A 24,621-nucleotide genomic window follows, 5' to 3' on the forward strand; every position below is an offset into this window, starting at 1 on the left:
AAAAATGCCTTAAAACATTCTCACTTTCTCTCATTATTCTGGCATTTGGTAAATATAAATAATTTTGGTTCCTAATTGACTGAAAACGGGAAAGGTTTATTCCAATTTCATGTCGGATAGTGAGAAAAACCTGCAGATGTGTCTTTTTAGAGCGTGTATGTAAACTTCTGGTTTCAACTGTATATGCACAGCTTCTGGTGCCTTACAAATGGCAGATAGGAGGCGAAGTACATAATGATGAAAGCCCTTTTTATAAATAAATCACATATACATCATACGTCACTTCCACTATTAAACTACAGACACATAATACACATATACATTTCTCGTTTGGCAATTAACCCTTCAGCTGCTGACCCAAACACCTTTACTCCGTCTTCCAAACTGTCCAATCAGATAACGAAATCTGACCTTTTTTCCTTCTGACTTCAGGCACAGCGAATCGCTGCTGTGTTTGTTTTTTTTGGCACTGTCACTCTATATTCAGGGGGATTTTAAAAATTGCCATCAAGTAATAATAAACAACTCTATAGATACAATTAAAGGGCAACTCCGCCGGCGACTGATATTCACATTATCGGTGCGGTAAACATTCTTCCAATGGTGAGGTGATAAAATAATTAAACATTTTGCTAAATACACTTTTATATTCTATATGTCTCTGCCATCATGCCTCGGGATGGAGCGCAGACTTTATATTCTTGTCCTGTGCTCGCTGTCGCCCACTGGAAATATATTTCTACGCCCCCCCCTTCTTGACAATGCTTTAATATAATACTGCACCCTTGTGGACACGGATATATTTACTCTAAAACGAAACTTAAAGGGTCTAAATGAGTTTGATCTCCGACAAAAGAGGAGAAGAAAAGCAGCAATCATGTCTGGTCCTCCTCTTTTTTTAGCCTGCATTAGTAATCAGATTTTTAGGAAAAAAAATGTTTGGGTGGAGAGCCCCTTTAAGGCGGAACATGCCAGAACCTTATATGTCATTTTCTCTTTCTCACCCATGTCCTTTACTCATGACTTTTACGTGGATAACTTTTCTTTGACTAGTGCACACACAAACATCAATACATCATTTTTTGTTCTAAAAACATGAAATGCGTGGAGAAAGTAGTCTGTCACCAAAACATGGAAGGAGAGATAAAAAGAGGAAGAAAAAAACAAAAACATATAAAAAATGAAAAAAAAGAAGAGTCCCAGATGTGGGATTTTCCCAGCTTATCGGATAATATTCAGATAATGCACTTCTGGGTACAGGGAGTTGATGAGGAGGGCTAGCAGCGTATTCCCGTCCTGAAGGCAGTGGCCCGGGTACCGGATAAACTGAATGGCCTGCGAGATCTGCTCCTGGTACTCCGCATACTGTTTACTAGAGGTCAAGGACTCCACGGTATTCAATGCCTGTAATATAGAAATATATATTACTATTAAACAAAGAAACCTGCGGCACGTTTTAAATTCAAAGTCCAGGGCCAACCACAAGGATGTAGAAAGGTGTTGACCCCATACCAACGCCAATACCATGTAAACAAAGAGAAACCACTGAGTTTTGAGGTATAAATATTAAAATACAATTTTATTATAACAATTAGTTAAAAAATTTCATACAAATAACAATGCACATGACACGACTAGTTAAATATGTGAAAATTAAATATACAGTGATGGAAGTACGGTGGGTAGGCAAGCATGCATAGCTGGATATTCACCCTTAATCCTGGCACACCAATGTAATGGTAACCCCTGGATAGACAAATTAGTAATATCACAACATCGGGGAAAAGAAATAGCGTGGCAGGATATACCTAAGGCGCCAATTACAGCAGCTTGCCCGTGGAGAGGAGGCTCCGAGTGGAGGACCCGACGTACGTTTCGCAATGGATTATGGTCACTTATTCATGGGTATATATTATTAATTACACACACACACATATATATTATATATATATATATATATATATATGTATATATATATTGTGAGACTGTGACCGGGGTTATCTATGACGGCCGGTATGTCTCGCCCAGGTTGTGCTCACTCCATGATAGAAAGTAAATCCACTATAGGGTTAATGCTGTTTCCCTACAGGCTTAAGGAAGGGTTAAAAGGAAACAGGAACGAGGGCAGGTGTGCCGGGTGTGGGGGAAGTGACCAGAACTTCCTGAGCCCTCTGCTGGAGAGGCACATGTATTTTGTTATGGACTTTTTTTGTTTGGATTAAACACCGTGTGCTGTGAACCTTGATGCCTGGATCCCGTGTCTTCTGCTGCGCAGCCGACCGCGCTACCTCACATATGGTGGAGAATGCGGGCATGACAGCCGGTGAGGTGTAGCATCCATCCCTGGTGACCCAGCTGCGCATGTCCTGGATTCGAGCGGCTATACTACAGCCCAAAACCCGGCGACGCCATGGAGGACATACTAAAGCATTTGGCTCAGGCTAATGCACAGCAGCAACAGGCTAATGCACAGCAGCAACAGACCAATGCACACCTGCTCCAATCCTTGCAAGTGCAGGAAAAAAAACTCCAAGAACAGTTGGATCAGGCCAATGCACGTCAGCAGCAATCCTTGCAAGTGCAGGTCAAAATGCACCAAGAACAGATGGAGCAGGCCAATGCACGTCAGCAGCAATCCTTGCAAGTGCAGGACAAAAGGCACCAAGAACAGATGGATCAGGCCAATGCACGTCAGCAGCAAGCCTTACAATTGCAGGAAAAAAGGCACCAAGAACAGATGGTTCTCCTGGCCAAGTCGATCCGTGCCGGACCGGCAGCAACAACCCCGGGACCGGGTGACGACGGCAGCGTCCGGAAAGCGGTGAGACAAGCGTTGCAAAAGATGACCCCGGGTGATGATGTGGAAGCGTTCCTGGCGGTGTTTGAGCGGGTGGCCGAGCGGGAAAAGCTGCCGACCCCGCAGTGGGCTGAGGTATTGTCGCCCTATCTGACGGGGGAACCCCAAAAAGCGTACCTGGACCTCGGTACCGAGGACGCCATTGACTATGTGACCCTGAAAGCCGAAATACTGGCTCGGTTGGGGGTGAATACCTATGTACGGGCTCAGCGGGTAAATCAGTGGTTCTATGAGGAAGCCAAACCCGTACGCTCCCAGGCCTATGACTTATTACATCTTGTAAAAAAGTGGTTGCAGCCTGACACTCTGAGCCCGGCGCAAATGGTGGAAAGGGTAGTAGTGGATCGTTTTGTGCGCACTTTACCCGTCACCGTTCAACGGTGGGTAGGACAGGGTGACCCGAGTACCCTGGACCAATTAGTGTCCCTGGTAGAGCGGCATGTGGCTACGCAGGACTTGATACGGGACACTGAGACTTTGCGTACCGCCCGTCGGTCCGGCCCCTCCAAGCCTAGGGCCAAGGACCCACCGCCGACACCGGTACAGGAGTCCGCTACCATCCTGGCTGAGGCCGCGCCCGCCGTTCCTGAGGTCCGGAAGGCCATGTACCCTAAACGACAACTTGTCAAGGGGGTTTCCTTCCCTATTAGATGTTGGCGGTGCCAGCGGGTGGGACATATGGAAGCCCAGTGTCCACTCACCACGGAGCCCATGGATTGTGGGGTTACCCGGCGGGGTTCAATGTATGCTCAGGTGGTGTGTACCGCTGACCTGGTCTCCCCAGAGACAGAGCCCCACTTGTGCCAAATACAGGTGAATGGATGTCCGGTTACAGGATTGTTGGATTCCGGAAGCTTAGTGACCCTTGTGCGATCCACCTTGAGAGCTAAAGTAAAGGCCACAGGACGCACTGTGGGGGTGGTTTGCATACATGGGGACCGCCACGACTATCCCACGGGGATTGTCACCATCACAGCACCTTGCGGTCAGGTGCAACATGAGGTGGGACTTCTTAACACTCTTCCTTATGACGTGATCCTAGGAAGGGATCTGCCCTATTTTTGGACTTTATGGAGGGGACCCCCTAAGTCCCCTCAGATATTGGTCGGTCCGGGACCTGAGCCCTACAATCCTGAATCCGGGACACCTGCCGTAGGGGTCACGATGATAGGGACAGAGTGTGAACCCGATAGGTCACCCCTAGAGGTATTGGCAGGAGAGGCTGAGACGGTCGAGCCCATCCCGGAGTTGGAGGCGTCCCCGGATACGTTTGGGACAGCCCAACTCCAGGACCCTACGTTAATACATGCCCGGAGTCGGGTGACAGTAGTTGACGGGGTGGCACAGCTGCCCAGTGCCCAGGTAAGGTACCCCCATTTCGCTCTTAAGCAGGATTTACTCTACCGGGTAGATGAAATACGGGGCGTAGGGGTAGAACAGTTGGTGGTGCCCCAGCCGCATCGCCGGCGGGTCCTCGACTTGGCTCATAAACACCTGATGAGTGGCCACCTAGGGGTCAAGAAAACGCAGGAGCGAATATTGCAAAGGTTCTATTGGCCCGGGGTCTTTGGGGAGGTAAAACGGTTCTGCGAAACCTGCCCGGAGTGTCAGCTTACTGCACCCCTGACCCATTTTCGCAGTCCGTTGGTACCGTTACCCATTATAGAAGTCCCTTTTGAACGGATAGGGATGGATCTGGTGGGGCCCCTCGTAAAGTCCGCTCGAGGGCACCAACACATCCTAGTGATCGTTGACTATGCCACCCGGTATCCCGAGGCGATACCTCTCAGACATACTGCAGCAAAGCTTATAGCTCGGGAGTTGTTTGCTGTGTTCTGCCGGGTGGGATTGCCCAAGGAGATCCTTACGGATCAGGGGACCCCATTCATGTCTAAAGTGACCAAAGAGCTATGCCGGCTACTCCAGATCAAGCAGTTGCGTACGTCTGTGTATCATCCGCAAACGGACGGTTTAGTCGAGCGTTTCAATAAAACCCTGAAAACCATGCTAAGAAGGGTGATTTCAAAAGACGGGAAAGACTGGGATATGATGCTTCCCTATTTGATGTTTGCCATACGAGAGGTGCCACAGGCATCCACGGGGTTTTCGCCTTTTGAATTGTTATACGGGCGCCATCCCCGGGGATTGTTGGACCTGGCAAAGGAAACATGGGAACAAGAGCCCACCCCCCATAAAAGTGTGATTGAACACATTTTGGGTATGCAGAACCGCATAAGCGCGGTCATGCCAATTGTGAAGGAGCACTTACAGGAGGCTCAGGCCGCGCAAAGCGGCCGCTACAATAGACAAGCCACCGTGCGGACCTTTAAACCCGGGGATCGGGTGTTGGTATTGATCCCCACGGCGGAGAGCAAATTCCTGGCTCAGTGGCAAGGCCCCTACGAGATAAAGGAAAGAGTCGGGGTGGTCAACTATAAAGTATTGCAGCCCGGTAGGCGGAAACCTGAACAAATATACCATGTCAACCTATTAAAACCTTGGCAGGAACGGGAAAGCCTGATGGCTGTTTTTTCCCCACCTCCCTCCTCTTCGGGTCGTTCACATCCGGCTCCAGCGACCTCCGGAGAGGACGAACCGGAAGTAAGGATTGGAGAAGCCCTCACCAAGCAACAGAGGCGAGAGGCCAGACGGTTGGTTCAGCAGAACCCCGATGTCTTCTCCGAGCTGCCCGGTAGGACCAGTCTGATACGACATGATATTGTCACCGAGCCCCACCTGAAGGTACGCCTGAAGTCATACCGGGTGCCGGAGGCTCGACGACAAGCCATATCGGAGGAAGTAAAGACAATGTTACGCCTGGGGGTCATCGAAAAATCCCGGAGTGAATGGGCTAGTCCGATTGTCCTAATACCAAAACCCGATGGCTCCTTAAGGTTCTGCAATGACTTTAGGAGATTGAACGAAATATCCAAGTTCGATCTCTACCCCATGCCCCGGGTGGATGAGCTGATTGATAGGCTGGGACAGGCGCGATATTTTACCACGCTCGACCTGACCAAAGGGTACTGGCAGGTGCCACTAACGGAGTCCGCCAAGGAGAAAACAGCTTTTGTTACGCCGGAGGGTCTCTTCCACTATGTTGTCTTGCCTTTTGGGTTACATGGCGCTCCGGCCACGTTCCAGAGGTTGATGGACTTAGTGCTGGAACCCCACCAGGCGTATGCATCAGCGTACCTGGATGACATCATTATTTACAGCTCCGATTGGCAGACCCACTTGGAACAGGTACAAGCGGTGGTGGACGCGCTTCGAACAGCCGGATTGACAGCCAATCCCAAGAAATGTGCATTGGGACTCACGGAAGCCCGCTACTTGGGCTACGTGATAGGCCAAGGAGTGATTAAGCCCCAAATTAACAAGGTTGAGGCGATCCAGAAGTGGCCTAGACCCCTGACCACGAAGCAGGTTAGGGCCTTCCTGGGTATCGTGGGGTACTACAGGAGGTTTGTAAAGGATTTTGCGGGACTATCAGCCCCCTTGACGGACCTTCTCAAAGGCAAGAAGTCCGTCATGGTGCGGTGGACTCCGCAGGCCGAGGACTCCTTCCGGGCCCTGAAGGGGGTCCTGTGCGGACAGCCCGTTCTGGTCAACCCTGATTTCCGGAAGGAGTTCATAGTACAGACTGACGCCTCGGAGGTCGGCCTGGGGGCAGTGCTGTCTCAGGTGGTTCAGGGGGAGGAACACCCCGTCACCTTCTTGAGTAGGAAGCTCACCCCTCCCGAGCGGAATTATAGCGTAGTGGAGAAGGAGTGCCTGGCGATCAAGTGGGCCTTGGAGTCCCTACGCTATTACCTGCTGGGTCGGCAGTTTCGCTTGGTGACGGATCACTCTCCACTGGTCTGGATGAGGTCCGCCAAGGAACGGAATGCCCGGGTTACCCGGTGGTTCCTTTCTCTGCAGAACTTCCGGTTTACGGTTGAACACCGGGCCGGTAGGTTGCAGGGCAACGCCGATGCCTTGTCCCGCGGCCCGTGCTTGATGGCTGGAGTTCAACCCCGCACGCTTGAACTGAGGGGGGGGGTATGTGAGACTGTGACCGGGGTTATCTATGACGGCCGGTATGTCTCGCCCAGGTTGTGCTCACTCCATGATAGAAAGTAAATCCACTATAGGGTTAATGCTGTTTCCCTACAGGCTTAAGGAAGGGTTAAAAGGAAACAGGAACGAGGGCAGGTGTGCCGGGTGTGGGGGAAGTGACCAGAACTTCCTGAGCCCTCTGCTGGAGAGGCACATGTATTTTGTTATGGACTTTTTTTGTTTGGATTAAACACCGTGTGCTGTGAACCTTGATGCCTGGATCCCGTGTCTTCTGCTGCGCAGCCGACCGCGCTACCTCACAATATATATATATATATATATATATATATATATATATATATACATATATATACATATATATATATATACATATACATATATATATATATCTATACATATATATATACACACACACAGTGCCTACAAGTAGTATTCAACCCCCTGCAGATTTAGCAGGTTTACACATTTGGAATTAACTTGGCATTGTGACATTTGGACTGTAGATCAGCCTGGAAGTGTGAAATGCACTGCAGCAAAAAAGAATGTTATTTCTTTTTTTTTTTTTTTTTTTAAATTGTGAAAAGTTTATTCAGAGGGTCATTTATTATTCAACCCCTCAATCCACCAGAATTCTATTTGTTTCCCCTAAAGTATTAAGAAGTATTTCAGGCACAAAGAACAATGAGCTTCACATGTTTGGATTAATTATCTCTTTTTCCAGCCTTTTCTGACTACTTAAGACCCTCCCCAAACTTGTGAACAGCACTCATACTTGGTCAACATGGGAAAGACAAAGGAGCATTCCAAGGCCATCAGAGACAAGATCGTGGAGGGTCACAAGGCTGGCAAGGGGTACAAAACCCTTTCCAAGGAGTTGGGCCTACCTGTCTCCACTGTTGGGAGCATCATCCGGAAGTGGAAGGCTTATGGAACTACTGTTAGCCTTCCACGGCCTGGACAGCCTTTGAAAGTTTCCACCCGTGCCGAGGCCAGGCTTGTCCGAAGAGTCAAGGCTAACCCAAGGACAACAAGGAAGGAGCTCCGGGAAGATCTCATGGCAGTAGGGACATTGGTTTCAGTCAATACCATAAGTAACGTACTCCACCGCAATGGTCTCCGTTCCAGACGAGCCCGTAAGGTACCTTTACTTTCAAAGCGTCATGTCAAGGCTCGTCTACAGTTTGCTCATGATCACTTGGAGGACTCTGAGACAGACTGGTTCAAGGTTCTCTGGTCTGATGAGACCAAGATCGAGATCTTTGGTGCCAACAACACACGTGACGTTTGGAGACTGGATGGCACTGCATATGACCCCAAGAATACCATCCCTACAGTCAAGCATGGTGGTGGCAGCATCATGCTGTGGGGCTGTTTCTCAGCCAAGGGGCCTGGCCATCTGGTCCGCATTTATGGGAAGATGGATAGCACGGCCTACCTGGAGATTTTGGCCAAGAACCTCTGCTCCTCCATCAAAGATCTTAAGATGGGTCGTCATTTCATCTTCCAACAAGACAACGACGCAAAGCACACAGCCAAGAAAACCAAGGCCTGGTTCAAGTGGGAAAAAATCAAGGCGTTGCAGTGGCCTAGTCAGTCTCCTGACCTTAACCCAATTGAAAACTTGTGGAAGGAGCTCAAGATTAAAGTCCACATGAGACACCCAAAGAACCTAGATAACTTGGAGAAGATCTGCATGGAGGAGTGGGCCAAGATAACTCCAGAGACCTGTGCCGGCCTGATCAGGTCTTAAAAAAGACGATTATTAGCTGTAATTGCAAACAAGGGTTATTCCACAAAATATTAAACCTAGGAGTTGAATAATAATTGACCCACACTTTTATGTTGAAAATGTATTAAAATTTAACTGAGCAACAAAATTTGTTGGTTTGTAAGATTTATGCATCTGTTAATAAATCCTGCTGTTGTTTGAAGTTTGCAGGCTCTAACTTATTTGCATCTTATCAAACCTGCTAAATCTGTAGGGGGTTGAATACTACTTGTAGGCACTGTACATATATACATACACACACACACACACACACACACACACACACACACACACACATATATATATATACACACACATACACATAATATATATATATATATACACACACACACACACACATATATATTACTGTAGGGGTGAAAATATCACTAAAATAATGACAAACTCTTCTAATTTAAAAAAAAAAAAAAGGTCCGTGGAGCATCTGTTATGAGTCTTGACACAGAAAATAGCCATATATCCCTCCGGGAAGGACCTAGCCAAACTCTACTAATTTGGCACTCAGTGATTTGCAAATCCTGCCGATCCACCATTACTTCTCAATGTTAAAGACTGTAAATTATTTTTACATACAGTGGGTACGGAAAGTATTCAGACCCCTTTACATTTTTCACTCTTTATTGAATTTACCAAATGGCTGCAAAGAAACAAAGTTCATTGAAAAGAAGGGAATTTTGTTTACTTACCGTAAATTCCTTTTCTTCTAGCTCCTATTGGGAGACCCAGACAATTGGGGTGTATAGCTTCTGCCTCCGGAGGCCACACAAAGTATTACACTTTAAAAAGTGTAACCCCTCCCCTCTGCCTATACACCCTCCCGTGCATCACGGGCTTCTCAGTTTTGGTGCAAAAGCAGGAAGGAGGAAAGTTATAAATTGGTCTAAGGTAAATTCAATCCGAAGGATGTTCGGAGAACTGAAACCATGAACCAAAAGAACAATTCAACATGAACAACATGTGTACACAAAAGAACAACAGCCCGAAGGGAACAGGGGCGGGTGCTGGGTCTCCCAATAGGAGCTAGAAGAAAAGGAATTTACGGTAAGTAAACAAAATTCCCTTCTTCTTTGTCGCTCCATTGGGAGACCCAGACAATTGGGACGTCCAAAAGCAGTCCCTGGGTGGGTAAAAGAATACCCCAATAAAAAGAGCCGACAACGGCTCCCTCTTACAGGTGGGCAACCGCCGCCTGAAGGACTCGCCTACCTAGGCTGGCATCTGCCGAAGCATAGGCATGCACCTGATAGTGTTTCGTGAAAGTGTGCAGACTCGACCAGGTAGCCGCCTGACACACCTGCTGAGCCGTAGCCCGGTGCCGCAATGCCCAGGACGCACCCACGGCTCTGGTAGAATGGGCTTTCAGCCCTGCAGGAATCGGAAGCCCAGAAGAACGGTAGGCTTCGAGAATCGGTTCCTTGATCCACCGAGCCAAGGTTGACTTGGAAGCCTGCGACCCCTTACGCTGGCCAGCGACAAGGAGAAAGAGCGCATCAGAACGGCGCAGGGGCGCCGTGCGAGAAATGTAGAGCCGGAGTGCTCTCACTAGATCTAACAAATGCAACTCCTTTTCACATTGGTGAACTGGATGAGGACAAAAAGAGGGTAAGGAGATATCCTGATTGAGATGAAAAGGGGATACCACCTTAGGGAGAAATTCCGGGAATGGACGCAGAACCACCTTATCCTGGTGAAAAACCAGGAAGGGGGCTTTGCATGACAGCGCTGCAAGCTCCGACACTCTACGGAGCGATGTGACTGCCACTAGAAAGACCACCTTCTGCGAAAGACGTGAAAGGGAGACATCCCGCAGTGGCTCGAAAGGTGGTTTCTGAAGAGCCTTTAGCACTCTGTTAAGATCCCATGGTTCCAGCGGCCTCTTGTAAGGTGGGACTATGTGGCAAACTCCCTGCAGGAACGTGCGGACCTGCGGAAGCCTGGCTAGACGCTTTTGAAAAAATACGGATAGCGCCGATACTTGTCCCTTGAGAGAGCCGAGAGACAACCCCTTGTCCATTCCGGATTGAAGGAAAGAAAGAAAAGTGGGCAAGGCAAACGGCCAGAGGGTAAAACCCTGATCAGAGCACCAGGATAAGAAGATCCTCCAAGTCCTATGATAGATCTTGGCGGACGTTGGTTTCCTGGCCTGTCTCATAGTGGCAATGACATCTTGAGATAAGCCTGAGGACGCTAGTAGCCAGGACTCAATGGCCACACAGTCAGGTTGAGGGCCGCAGAATTCAGATGGAAAAATGGCCCTTGAGACAGCAAGTCTGGTCGGTCTGGGAGTGCCCACGGTTGACCCACCGTGAGGTGCCACAGATCCGGGTACCACGACCTCCTCGGCCAGTCTGGAGCGACGAGGATGGCGCGGCGGCAGTCGGACTTGATCTTGCGTAACACTCTGGGCAGCATTGCCAGAGGAGGAAATACATAAGGCAGTCGAAACTGCGACCAATCCTGAACTAATGCGTCCGCCGCCAGAGCTCTGTGATCTTGAGACCGTGCCATGAATGCCGGGACTTTGTTGTTGTGCCGAGACGCCATGAGGTCGACGTCCGGCGTCCCCCAGCGGCAACAGATCTCTTGAAACACGTCCGGGTGAAGAGACCATTCCCCTGCGTCCATGCCCTGGCGACTGAGAAAGTCTGCTTCCCAGTTTTCTACGCCCGGGATGTGAACTGCGGAGATGGTGGAGGCTGTGGCCTCCGCCCACAGCAGAATCCTCCGAACTTCTTGGAAGGCTTGACGGCTGCGCGTGCCGCCCTGGTGGTTGATGTACGCGACCGCCGTGGCGTTGTCCGACTGTATGCGGATCTGCCTGCCCTCCAGCCACAGCTGGAACGCCTTTAGGGCTAGGTACACTGCCTTTATCTCCAGAACATTGATCTGAAGGGAGGACTCTGTCGGAGTCCAGGTTCCCTGAGCCCTGTGGTGGAGAAAAACCGCTCCCCACCCTGACAGACTCGCGTCCGTCGTGACCACAGCCCAGGATGGGGGCAGGAAGGATTTTCCCTTCGACAGAGAAGTGGGAAGAAGCCACCACTGAAGAGAGGTTTTGGCTGCCAGAGAAAGGGAGACGTTCCTGTCTAGGGACGTCGACCTCCTGTCCCATTTGCGGAGAATGTCCCATTGGAGTGGACGCAGATGAAACTGCGCAAAGGGGACTGCCTCCATCGCTGCCACCATCTTCCCCAGGAAGTGCATGAGGCGCCTCAAGGGGTGTGACTGGGCCCGAAGGAGAGAGTGCACCCCAGCTTGCAGCGAACGCTGTTTGTCCAGCGGAAGCTTGACCATCGCTGAGCGAGTATGAAACTCCATCCCGAGGTAAGTCAGTGATTGGGCCGGAGTCAATTTTGACTTTGGGAAATTGATGATCCACCCGAACCTCTGGAGAGTCTCCAGAGCAACGGCCAGGCTGTGTTGACATGCCACCCGGGAGGGTGCCTTGACCAGGAGATCGTCTAAGTAAGGGATCACCGAGTGGCCCTGAGAGTGCAGGACTGCCACAACGGATGCCATGACCTTGGTGAAGACCCGTGGGGCTGTCGCCAGGCCGAAAGGCAGTGCCACAAACTGAAGGTGTTCGTCCCCAATGGCGAAACGCAGGAAGCGTTGATGCTCTGGTGCGATCGGCACATGGAGATAGGCATCCCTGATGTCGATTGATGCTAGGAAGTCTCCTTGTGACATCGAAGCGATGACAGAGCGGAGGGATTCCATGCGAAACCGTCTGGTTCTCACATGTCTGTTGAGCAATTTGAGGTCCAAAACGGGACGGAATGATCCGTCCTTTTTTGGCACCACGAACAGGTTGGAGTAAAAACCGCGACCACGTTCCTGAAGGGGAACGGGGATCACAACTCCTGTCTTCAGAGTGTCCACCGCCTGAGCAAGTGCATCGGCTCGCTCGGGGGGCGGAGATGTTCTGAAGAAACGAGTCGGAGGACGAGAGCAGAACTCTATCCTGTAACCGTGAGACAGAATGTCTCTCACCCATCGGTCTTGGACATGTGGCCACCAGGCGTCGCCAAAGCGGGAGAGCCTGCCACCGACCGAGGATGCGGTTTGTGGAGGCCGAAAGTCATGAGGAGGCCGCCTTGGAGACGGTGCCTCCGGCGGTCTTTGGAGGACGTGACTTAGACCGCCATGCAGAAGAGTTCCTCTGGCTCTTCTGTGGCCTGTTGGACGAGGATGATTGGGATCTGGCTGAGGGCCGAAAGGACCGAAACCTCGCCTGAATTTTCCGTTGCTGAGGTCTTTTTGGCTTGGATTGGGGTAAGGACGAGTCCTTTCCCTTAGATTGCTTAATAATTTCATCCAATTGCTCGCCAAACAATCGGTCGCCAGAAAAAGGCAAACCGGTCAAGAACTTCTTGGAAGCAGAGTCTGCCTTCCATTCGCGTAGCCACATGGCCCTGCGGACTGCCACCGAATTGGCGGATGCTACCGCTGTACGGCTAGCAGAGTTCAGGACGGCGTTCATGGCGTAGGACGAAAAAGCCGACGCCTGAGAAGTCAAAGACGCTACTTGCGGAGCAGAGGTACGTGTGACCGCATTAATCTCAGACAGACAAGCTGAGATAGCTTGGAGTGCCCACACGGCTGCAAAGGCCGGGGCGAAAGACGCGCCTGTGGCTTCAAAGATGGATTTCATTAGGCGCTCTATCTATCTGTCAGTGGCATCCTTGAGCGATGAACCGTCAGCCACTGCTACTACGGATCTAGCCGCCAGTCTAGAGACTGGAGGATCCACCTTGGGACATTGAGCCCAACCCTTGACTACGTCAGAGGGGAAGGGGTAACGTGTGTCATTAAGGCGCTTAGAAAAGCGCTTGTCCGGAAAAGCTCTGTGCTTCTGGACAGCATCTCTGAAGTTAGAGTGATCGAAAAAAGCACTCCGTGTACGTTTGGGAAACCTAAACTGGTGTTTCTCCTGCTGTGAAGCCGACTCCTCCACAGGTAGAGGCGGGGGAGATAGATCTAGCACCTGGTTGATTGACGCTATAAGGTCATTTACTATGGCGTCCCCTTCAGGTGTATCAAGATTGAGAGCAACGTCAGGGTCAGAGCCCTGGGCTGCGACCTCTGCCTCATCCTCCAGAGAGTCCTCAAGCTGAGACCCCGAACAGCGTGATGAAGTCGGGGAAGATTCCCAGCGAGCCCGCTTAGCCGGTCTGGGACTGCGGTCCGTGCCGGAGTCCTCCACGTGATACCTAGGGGCCACCCCAGTAGCATGCTGCGGCGCAGACCGAGAGGGGCCTGGGGGCGATGACCCCGCAGTGCCCGGGGCCTGTGTAAGGGCCGGTCTGGACTGTAAGGCTTCTAGTATCTTAGCAGACCATTTGTCCATAGACTGAGCCATGGATTGTGAAAGTGACTCCGAGAGTTTCTCAGCTAAAACTGCAAACTCTGTCCCTGCCGCCTGGACAGGGGAGGCCGGCGGTTCTACCTGGGCCGAGGGTCCCACCAGTGCCCGAGGCTCCGGCTGAGCGAGTGCCACAGGGCCCGAGCATTGCTCACAGTGAGGGTAGGTGGAACCTGCAGGTAGCATAGCCGCACAAGAGGTACAGGTTGCAAAATAACCCTGTGTCTTGGCACCCTTGCTCCTTGTGACCGACATGCTGTTCTCTCCTAGGAGAGTAATCACTGAGGGTATATAGCCAAAGGCTAAACACTGCAGCCGAACCTAGAAAATGTATACAAATATAATATATATATTATATACAGTTCGGCACCCTAGGGGGACCAGCACCGGGTGACCGGTGTGGCTTACCGACCGCCCAGAGCGGTGTGTGTCCACCAGATTCCCTGCCTTGGGTCTCCCAGAGCTGCAGCCAGAAGTCCTCCACCAGCAGAATGTGTTGAAAACATGGCTGCCGGCGTTCTAAGGGGAGGAGGGAGCCGTGGGCGTGATCAATAAAGTGCGGGAATCTGGTGCCCTAGAGTGATGAGTGAGGGGGGAGGAGGACACTAAAGTATGCTCCAGCCCTCACAGTCGACGTCAGGCCGACCGTCCCGCCCTTACCTCTGACTGGCAGGCCCGGGGGCAGGAGTTTAATGCACTAGGCCGCAAAAGCCGGGGACTAAATTTAATACCGCGGTCGGCGCGGTAGTCCCGGTCGTCACACAAAAACAGCAGCCGCTGCAGCGTCTGAGACCAAGTGCTCCATGCACCGTCCCCAAGGGGACACAGAGTACCTTTATGATGCAGGGCCTGTCCCTGATGATACTCAGTCTCCTGTCCGTCAGAATCCCACAGGGGCTGCGGAGGGAGCCCGGTCCCAGTGCCTGGATGACCGGTTAGGATCCCACTTCTCCCAGAGCCTCTAAGGGATGGGGAAGGAAAACGGCATGTGGCTCCAGCCTTTGTACCCGCAATGGGTACCTCAACCTTAACAGCACCGCCGACTTAGTGGGGTGAGAAGGGAGCATGCCGGGGGCCCTGTTAGGGGCCCTCTTTTCTTCCATCCGATACAATCAGCAGCTGCTGCTGACTAAAATGGGAGCTTGAGTGAATGTGTGCCTCCTTCAACGCAAAGCATAAAAACTGAGGAGCCCGTGATGCACGGGAGGGTGTATAGGCAGAGGGGAGGGGTTACACTTTTTAAAGTGTAATACTTTGTGTGGCCTCCGGAGGCAGAAGCTATACACCCAATTGTCTGGGTCTCCCAATGGAGCGACAAAGAAATTGATATATCACATGGTTATAAGTTTTCAGACCCTTTGCTCAGTATTGAATAGAAGCACCTTTTGAGCCATGAGTCTTCTTGGAATCCTGGATTTGGGGATCGTCTGCCATTCTTCCGTGCAGATCCTCTCCAGTTCTGTCTGGTTGGATGGTGAACGTTGGTGGACGCCATATTCAGGTCTCTTCAGAGATGCTCAATTGGGTTTAGGTTAAGAATGGTCACAGAGTTGTTCTGAAGCCACTCCTCTGTTATTTTAGCTGTATGCTTAGGGTCACTGTCTTGTTGGAAGGTTGACCTTCGGCTATGTCTGAGGTCCAGTGCACTCTGGATGAGGTTTTCTTCCAGGATATCGCTATACTTGGCCACATTCATCTTTCCTTCACTTGCAACCAGTCGTCCTGTCCTTGGAGAGGAGAGGCTTCCTTCGTGTCACTCTGCCATAAACGCCCATCTGGTGGAGGCTGCAGTGAAAGTTGACTTTGTGGAGCTTTCTCCCATCTCCCTACTGCATCTCTGGAGCTCAGCCAGACCTTGGGGTTCTTCTTTACCACTCTCACCAAGGCTCTTCTCCCATGATTGCTCAGTTTGGCTGGACGGCCAGGTCTAGGGAGAGTTCTGGTGCTCTCAAACCTCTCCTATTTAAGGATTATGGAGGCCACTGTGCTCTTAGGAACCTTGAGTACTACAGAAATTCTTTTGTAACCTTGGCCAGATCTGTTCCTTGCCACAATTCTGTCTCTGAGCTACTTGGGCAGTTCCTTTGATTTCATGATGCTCATTTGGTGTGACATGAGCTGTGAGGTCTTATATAGACAGGTGTGCACCTTTCCAAATCAAGTCCCATCAGTTTAATTAAACACAGCTGGACTCCAATGAAAGAGTAGAACCATCTCAAGGAGGATCACAAGGAAATGGACACCATGTGACTTAAATATGAAAAGGGTCTGAATACTTATGACGATGTGATATATTTCAGTTTTTCTTATTTAATAAATTTACAAAAATTTCTACATTTCTGTTTTTTTTCTGTCAAGATGGGGTGCAGAGTGTACATTAATGAGAAAAAAAATGAACTATTTTGAATTTACCAAATGGCTGCAATGAAACAAAAAGTGAAAAATTTAAAGGGGTCTGAATACTTTCCGTACCCACTGTAAGCTGTTTACTCCGAGTTTTAATGTTTTCTTGTGCGTCCGCCAAGTCACGAAGGCTGGATGTGCGTCATGTGTGTCCAGGATGCTGCTGTCTTCACTAGCTCTCGTGTATCAGCACAGCTTCATTTCTGGATGGATTTCTCCTCTTACGGACTATCAGCCATCTCTTCTAACTTGTACTAACAGGCAATTACGCTGAGAAGTGTTCGATACTCAATCGCCTCTCCCTACTGTGCCTCTGTGCGATCCACTCTCCCATTGTGCTTTCCTTCCTATCTACAGGCTCTATGATCTGCCCTTTCTGAACACTTCGGTGCACTGCCCCCCACTCCAGTCTCTAATGTTCCATACTCAACCTCCTCTATCTTTACCCAGCTTGTAACATTAAGAAAAGAAATCTCTTCACAGCATGGCACCCCATACTTCACCCTCCTCTCTGTCTATCACCCTACCCATTCTCTACGCTCCGCAAAAGACGTTCGACTAACATCTACACTAATCCAAACCTACCACTCCCGGCTCCAAGACTTATCTCGAGATGTACCAATCCTCTGGAATTCTCTACCCCAAGAAACTAGGATGATCCACAACTTGCACAGCTTCAAACGCTCTTTAAAAACACATCTTTTTTAGGGTGGCCTATCACCCAAAACACCTCTCTTTTTAGGGTGGCCTATCACTCAAAACACATCTTTGTAGGCTTGACGTTCACCCTCCCTATTCGAAGTCAATTCATATAGAACCCCTCCACCACTTCTCAGAACATAACACTCCATCAGACTCCACTGCACCCAAAATCATCACAAAGATTGGCTGATGACTGGTTCATGCAGCCTTTATCTATCCACCCCAATTTTTGAAGATGTCTGGACCTTTGTTGTAAATAAGCTCTTGAACCTTGTGTCACCCCCACCTCACCCCAATGTAGAGTGTGAGCTCTTACGAACAGGGTTGTCTTTATTCTTGCTTTAATTATTATATCTTCTATAACTGTAACTTGTGTTTGTTATTATATGAATCTCTGAGTTGGGTGTAACCCCAAAAAAATGTTGAAAAGTTCAAGGGGTATGAATACTTTTTCAAAGCATTGTATAATGCTAATTTTGTATTTAGAAGGCAAAAGCACAATAAAATAATGCAAAAGGTGTCTATGGCCGTTAAGGATCATAACTAGAAAAGAGCAAATCGATTTGCAGGACACTTTTCCACCAGCCACATCAGTATTCCGTACGCACTGGATGGGAGTCCTGTGAATCGTCTCCTACCTGCTTAGATTAGAAGGTCTGGCCCGATATCAAGCCACAACTGTGATATTTCACCGGGCCTACAAATCAGAAGTGCCACTTGTTAATTCCGACCAGTAGTAGTAAGGTGTTCTCATAGGACTCCCGTCCGGCATCCAAGGAATAAGGACGTAGCCGGTAGACCAGGATCCTGCAGATTGTTTTGCACATCTCTAGTCCAAATATGTCTTAACAGTAGCACAAAATCTTTACAGTGGTAATAGGTGAGGCTCTAATTTGCGCCTCCACAGTAATAAAGCCCCCAACTGTGCCTAATGAAAGTTCATCCTCTGTGCCCCAATAGAATAGTAATGCTTTTTTCAGGCCTTCATTGCTCCAGCAATAAACCTCCGCCCCCTGAAATTCACTTCATCTGGCTTCCATGATGAGCGGTGCGGTCCTCCTCCTCCCCCCAACTGCAGTCTGTGGCCTGGCAGAGGTAACAGGATGAAGCAAAGTCCCCTGTATGGCTCTGACGGGCCCCACACATGATGCAGCCTGCAGCTTTAAGAGTGAGTGAAGGAGCAGGGAGCTGATGGCTCTCTGCTTTGCCCTAGAGTTTAACACAAGCCGCGTATTGAGGATGCAGGGATCGCTAAATGTTATGTGAAATGGATGCGGCCCGCTGCCGGTACTGGCCAATACGACTTTTGCCAAGATTGCCAGATAGGCCGTCTGACCCTGAATGTGGGGGAACAAGAAATGACTGGACCATGTTTGGTATAAAAATGACACCTCCTTCTTTTGCGAGCGGGACCCCTAATAATGCAGGCGATACTGGGGTATTTCAGCTCTAGTGAAATAAAACAATATGGACCTCGGGATCAGCACAAGATATGAATGTACTCGCACGTCTGATCTCAAAGTTAGTTTAATATTAAAATGGTAAAGTTACCTGTTGAGCTCTTGGCGACAGATGAGGCCCAGATCCTGCCTTAAGGCGCACTTGATTTTCAGCAGGAATCTGGGCTACAATGAAGGCGGCCAGACTGCGAGAGATAATCCTAAATCTGGAATAAACAGAGAACCTGACATTAAGCAACACACTCTAAAGAGGCACCACAATCTCATCTCACATAGAAAACTCCCATCCCAAAAGTTCTCGAGGCCGTATGCAAAGAGCATGAAGCGGTAAAAAGAGAATTTTGTTTACTTACCGTAAATTATTTTTCTTATAGTTCCGTATTGGGAGACCCAGACCATGGGTGTTTAGCTTCTGCCTCCGGAGGACACACAAAGTACTACACTCAAAAGTGTAGCTCCTCCCTCTGAGCTTATACACCCCCTGGAGAACCAGATCTAGCCAGTTTAGTGCAAAAGCTGAAGGAGAATAGCCACCCACAAGTAAAAACAGAGCAAGAACCGGAACAACCGGAGACTCTGTCCACGACAACAGCCGGTGATAACACGCGGAACAAGAAACTGCCAACAGGCAACAGGGAGGGTGCTGGGTCTCCCAATACGGAACTATAAGAAAAAGAATTTACGGTAAGTAAACAAAATTCTCTTTTTCTTTATCGTTCCTATGGGAGACCCAGACAATGGGACGTCTCAAAGCAGTCCATGGGTGGGAATAAACAGAAAAACGAAGAAGTAGGCGGAGCCTAACTTCACAAATGGGCGACAGCCGCCTGAAGGATGCGTCTGCCCAAGCTCGCATCTGCCGAAGCATGAGCATGCACTTGGTAGTGCTTTGAAAAGGTATGCAGGCTAGTCCAAGTGGCAGCCTGACAGACTTGCTGAGCCGTAGCCTGGTGCCTGAAAGCCCTAGAGGCACCGACAGCTCTGGTCGAGTGTGCCTTGATCCCCGGCGGGGGAGGCACCTGAGAACACTGGTAGGCATCCGAAATGGTCGACCTAATCCAACGGGCTAAGGTCGGCTTAGAAGCAGAGAGGCCCTTACGCCGACCTGTGGTTAGCACAAAAAGAGAGGTGCACCGCCTAAGAGCAGCGGTGCGAGACACATAGATCCGGAGAGCACGCACCAGATCCAGAGTATGCAACGCTTTTTCAAAGCGATGAACAGGAGCCGGACAAAAGGAAGGTAGGGTAATGTCCTGGTTAAGGTGGAAAGGAGAGACCACCTTAGGAAGAAAGTCCGGAGTCGGACGGAGAACCACCTTGTCTTGATGAAAAACCAAAAAAGGTGACTCCGAAGAGAGCGCAGCCAAATCAGAGACTCTCCTGAGGGAAGTTATGGCCACTAGAAAGACCACTTTCTGTGAAAGACGAAACAAAGAAACCTACCTAAGAGGCTCAAAGGGGGGTTTCTGCAAAACCGAGAGAACCAAATTGAGGTCCCAGGAATCCAAGGGCCGCCGGTAAGGCGGAATGATGTGAGAGGCGCCTTGCATGAAGGTGCGGACCTGAGCCAGCCGGGCGATACGCCGCTGGAACAGTACTGACAGAGCCGAGACCTGTCCCTTGAGAGAGTTGAGGGACCGTCCCAGCTGCAGACCGGACTGTAGAAAGGACAGAAGGGTCGGCAAGGAAAAAGGCCAAGGAGGATGGCCAGAAGAGCGGCACCAGGACAGGAAAATTTTCCAAGTCCTGTGATAGATCTTGGCAGAGGAAGACTTACGGGCCCGAGTCATAGTGGAGATGACTTCAGGGGGGATACCAGAAGCCGTCAAGATCCAGGACTCAAGAGCCACGCCGTCAATCTGAGAGCCGCAGAATTCTGGCGGAAAAACGGACCTTGTGAGAGAAGGTCTGGACGGTCCGGAAGATGCCACGGCACCTCTACGGACAGATGGAGCAGGTCTGGGTACCAAGCTCGCCTGGGCCAGTCAGGAGCAATGAGGATGACTCGACGGCCCTCCATTCTGATCTTGCGCAGAACTCTGGGCAAGAGAGCTAGAGGGGGAAACACGTAGGACAGACGAAACTGGGACCAGTCTTGAACCAGAGCGTCCGCGGCGAATGCCTGAGGATCGTGGGAGCGAGCCACGTAAACCGGAACCTTGTTGTTGTGACGGGATACCATTAGGTCCACGTCCGGAGTGCCCCACTTGCGGCAGATTGACTGAAACACTGCCGGATGCAGGGACCACTCGCCACTGTCCACGGTTTGACGGCTGAGATAATCTGCCTCCCAGTTTTCCACGCCTGGGATGTGGACTGCGGATATGGTGGACTTGGAGTCCTCCGCCCATTGAAGGATGCGTTGTACCTCCAACACTGCCAGGCGGCTGCGTGTTCCGCCTTGGTGATTGATGTAGGCAACCGCTGTCGCGTTGTCTGACTGGACTCGGATGTGCTTGCCCGCCAATAGGTGGTGAAAAGCTAGGAGAGCCAGAAGCACGGCTCTGGTTTCCAGCACATTGATCGAGAGGGCTGACTCGGACGGAGTCCAAGTGCCCTGTGCTCGGTGGTGGAGATATACCGCTCCCCAGCCGGATAGACTGGCATCCGTGGTGAGGATCACCCAGGACGGGGCCAGGAAGGAGCGTCCCTGAGACAGAGAGAGGGGCCGAAGCCACCACTGAAGAGCGCTCCGGGTCTGTGGCGACAGAGCCACTAACCTGTGCAAGGAGGAAGTCCGCTTGTCCCAACAGCGGAGAATGTCCAGCTGCAGTGGACGCAGATGGAACTGGGCAAAGGGAACAGCCTCCATTGACGCCACCATCTGACCCAGCACCTGCATCAGGTGCCTGATAGAATAACGGCGGGGCCTCAGCAGAGAGCGCACCGCCAGTTGGAGGGACTGCTGTTTGACTAAGGGCAACTTCACAAGTGCCGGCAGAGTCTCGAACTGCATCCCTAGGTACGTGAGCCTCTGGGTCGGAGTCAGAGTGGACTTGGGCAGATTGACAAGCCACCCGAATTGGGCTAGAGTGGCGAGAGTGAGCGAGACACTCCGCTGACAGTCTGCGCTGGATGAAGCCTTGACTAGAAGGTCGTCCAGGTAAGGAATCACTGCCAACCCTTGGAGGTGCAGAACCGCAACCACTGCTGCCATGACCTTGGTGAATACCCGAGGGGCCGTGGCTAACCCGAAGGGAAGAGCCACGAATTGGAAATGTTCCTCTCCGATTGCAAAACGTAGCCAACGCTGGTGTGAAACTGCAATTGGCACATGCAGATAGGCATCTCTGATGTCGATGGATGCCAGGAAATCCCCTTGGGTCATTGAGGCAAAGACTGACCGCAGAGACTCCATGCGAAAATGCCACACCTGAACATGAGAAGAGAGAAGGCGGCGGCCTTGGAGCAGGGGGGAGTTGACAGAAAAAATCTGTCTGGCGGGCTGGAAGAGAATTCTATCCTGTAGCCGTGGGAGATGATATCCCACACCCACTGATCGGAGACGTGTTGAAACCACGCGTCGCCAAAGTGGGAGAGCCTGCCACCAACTAAGGACGTTGCTGGCGCGGACAGATAGTCAAGAGGAGGCTGCCTTAGTGGCAGCAGCTCCTGCGGTCTTCTGTGGACGCGCTTTTGTGCGCAAGTTGGATTTTTGGTCCTTGGCTGAGTTAGTGGACGAGGCCGAGGGCATAGAGGACGACCAGTTGGAGGAACGAAAGGAACGAAACCTCGACTGATTCCTACCCTGGACAGATTTCCTGGTTTTGGTTTGTGGCATGGAAGTACTCTTCCCGCCAGTAGCTTCCTTAATAATTTCATCCAGCTGTTCACCGAACAGCCGGGACCCAGCAAAAGGGAGTCCAGCAAGGTACTTCTTTGAAGAAGCATCTGCCTTCCACTCTCGAAGCCACAAGATCCTGCGGATAGCGAGGGAATTAGCCGAAGCCACCGCAGTGCGGTGAGAAGCCTCCGGCATGGCAGACATGGCATAGGATGAAAAAGCTGAAGCTTGGGAAGTTAAGGTAACCATTTCGGGCATAGATTCCCTGGCGAGGGAATGCATCTCCTCTATAGAAGCAGAGATGGCTTTGAGAGCCCACACTGCTGCAAAAGTCGGGGAGAACGAGGCCCCTGCCGCCTCAAATACAGATTTGGCCAGAAGGTCAACCTGGCGGTCAGTGGAATCCTTAAGAGAGGTGCCATCAGCCACTGATACAATGGTCCGGGCTGAGAGTCTAGACACCGGGGGGTCTACCTTTGGTGAATGAGCCCACTTCTTGACTACCTCAGGTGGAAAGGGAAAACGGTCATCAGAACCACGCTTTGGGAAGCGTTTGTCAGGACAGGCCTTAGGCTTGGTCACAGCGGCCTGAAAACTGGAGTGGTTAAAGAACACACTCTTTGTCCTCTTAGGCGAGGTAAACTGGTGCTTTTCTGCCAGAGAGGGTTGCTCCTCTGATACTGGCGGATTGAGATCCAGTACAGAATTAATGGACGCAATCAAATCACTAACATCTGAGTCACTTTCGGACAGATCAATGGGGAACATGGAGTTAGCCTCCGAGCCCCCTGTAAAGGTATCCCCCTCGTCCTGCGAGTCAGCTTCTGAAACAGAGCCGCGGGACGAGGAAGGAGAGGAGGACGGGGTCTGGGACCAGATGATGAATCCTTTGTGAGCTCCGGTCCTGAGAGAGCCCTAGCAGCAGAGGCACCCTGTGAAGGGGGCTGATGCATGTTCAGCAAAGTCCTGGACAGCTGTCCCATGGAGTCGGCAAAAGATTGGGAGATAGACCTAGATAAGGATTCTACCCAAGTCGGGAGTTCAGCCACAGGAGCCGGAGCAGCCGGAGAGACCACTGGGGGTGCGATTCCAGGCTGAGGCATCGTCAGGTTACAGCAGGCATCACAATGTGGATAGGTGCTCGGTTCAGGCAGTAGGAGCTTACATGCAGTGCATACTGAATACAGCTTTGGAGCCTTGCTCCTCGTGTGAGACATGCTGCTGGAGTGGGGGCTCTGCCAGAATGACCCCCAGAGAGTATATACAGAGGTCCGCAACCAGAGGTTGTGGCTTACCAGACCGCTGGAGCGGTGTTGTGTGCCCTCCAGATCCCGAAACCCGGACCCCCAAGCACCTCAGCAGGGATGCTGCAGACCAGTGCTGATCGCAGGGAAAAACGCTGAGAAAATGGCCGCCGGAGCGAAGAGAGGGGGCGGGGCTTACTCTGAGAGCGGGATCTGGAGGACCATAGAGACTTACAGGGGAGGAGACATGTACTCAGTGAGGAGTGTCTCTTCCCTGGGCAGAACGGCCGCTGGGCGGAGCCGCGCTGTCCCTCTGCATGAATGACATGCGAGGGCAGTGAAACCGAAAGTAGGCCTCCGGCGAAGCCGGGGCCTAAATTTGAGCGGTGCGGCCGGCGCGCAGGCACCCTCGGCGCGGTTCTCAGGCGACAGCAAGAGAACCCGCCGGAAATGTCATAAAACTCACTCAGCACACTCTCCCACAACAATAAAGTACAGGGACCCCCAATTATAAACGTCTCAGGTACTTAGCTTGCTGAAACGCAGGGTTCCAAGTCCCTGGGGATGAGTGCTCCGGTCCAGCAGGATCCTGAAGGGCTGCGGATGGAGACCGGTCTCCTGCCAAGCATGGAGAACCGTGCTGGCTCTCACTTCAAGCCAGAGCCCAGGAGGGATGGTGAAGGAGCACGGCATGTAAGGCTCCAGCCTTGGAATCAACCTTAACAGCACCGCCGACACAGTGGGGTGAGAAGGGACATGCCGGGAGTCCAGGCTTGGACCCGCTTTTCTTCAAACTCTGTCCAAAAATCAAATGAGAATGCATGTGTGGATGTATGCCTCCTGAACACAAAGCGATAAACTGGCTAGATCTGGTTCTCCAGGGGGTGTATAGGCTCAGAGGGAGGAGCTACACTTTTGAGTGTAGTACTTTGTGTGTCCTCCGGAGGCAGAAGCTATA

At 51.0% G+C, this 24,621-nt stretch overlaps 1 protein-coding gene across 1 annotated transcript in view; it reads right to left on the reverse strand.

Moving 5' to 3' along the window:
* Window positions 1-232: 232 nt before the first annotated feature.
* The window catches only part of EPG5 (ectopic P-granules 5 autophagy tethering factor), a 272,060-nt gene continuing 247,671 nt past the window's right edge, over window positions 233-24,621 (reverse strand). Inside the window, exons 43-44 of the mRNA XM_075327440.1 lie at window positions 18,727-18,841; window positions 233-1,404 (exon numbers count right to left, since the gene is read on the reverse strand). Coding sequence (XP_075183555.1) covers window positions 1,222-1,404; window positions 18,727-18,841 — 298 coding nt within the window. The 3' untranslated portion in view covers window positions 233-1,221. The remainder of the gene's footprint in view (window positions 1,405-18,726; window positions 18,842-24,621) is intronic.

Source organism: Anomaloglossus baeobatrachus, chromosome 1 (assembly GCF_048569485.1).
Source record: "Anomaloglossus baeobatrachus isolate aAnoBae1 chromosome 1, aAnoBae1.hap1, whole genome shotgun sequence".
NCBI lineage: Eukaryota > Metazoa > Chordata > Amphibia > Anura > Aromobatidae > Anomaloglossus > Anomaloglossus baeobatrachus.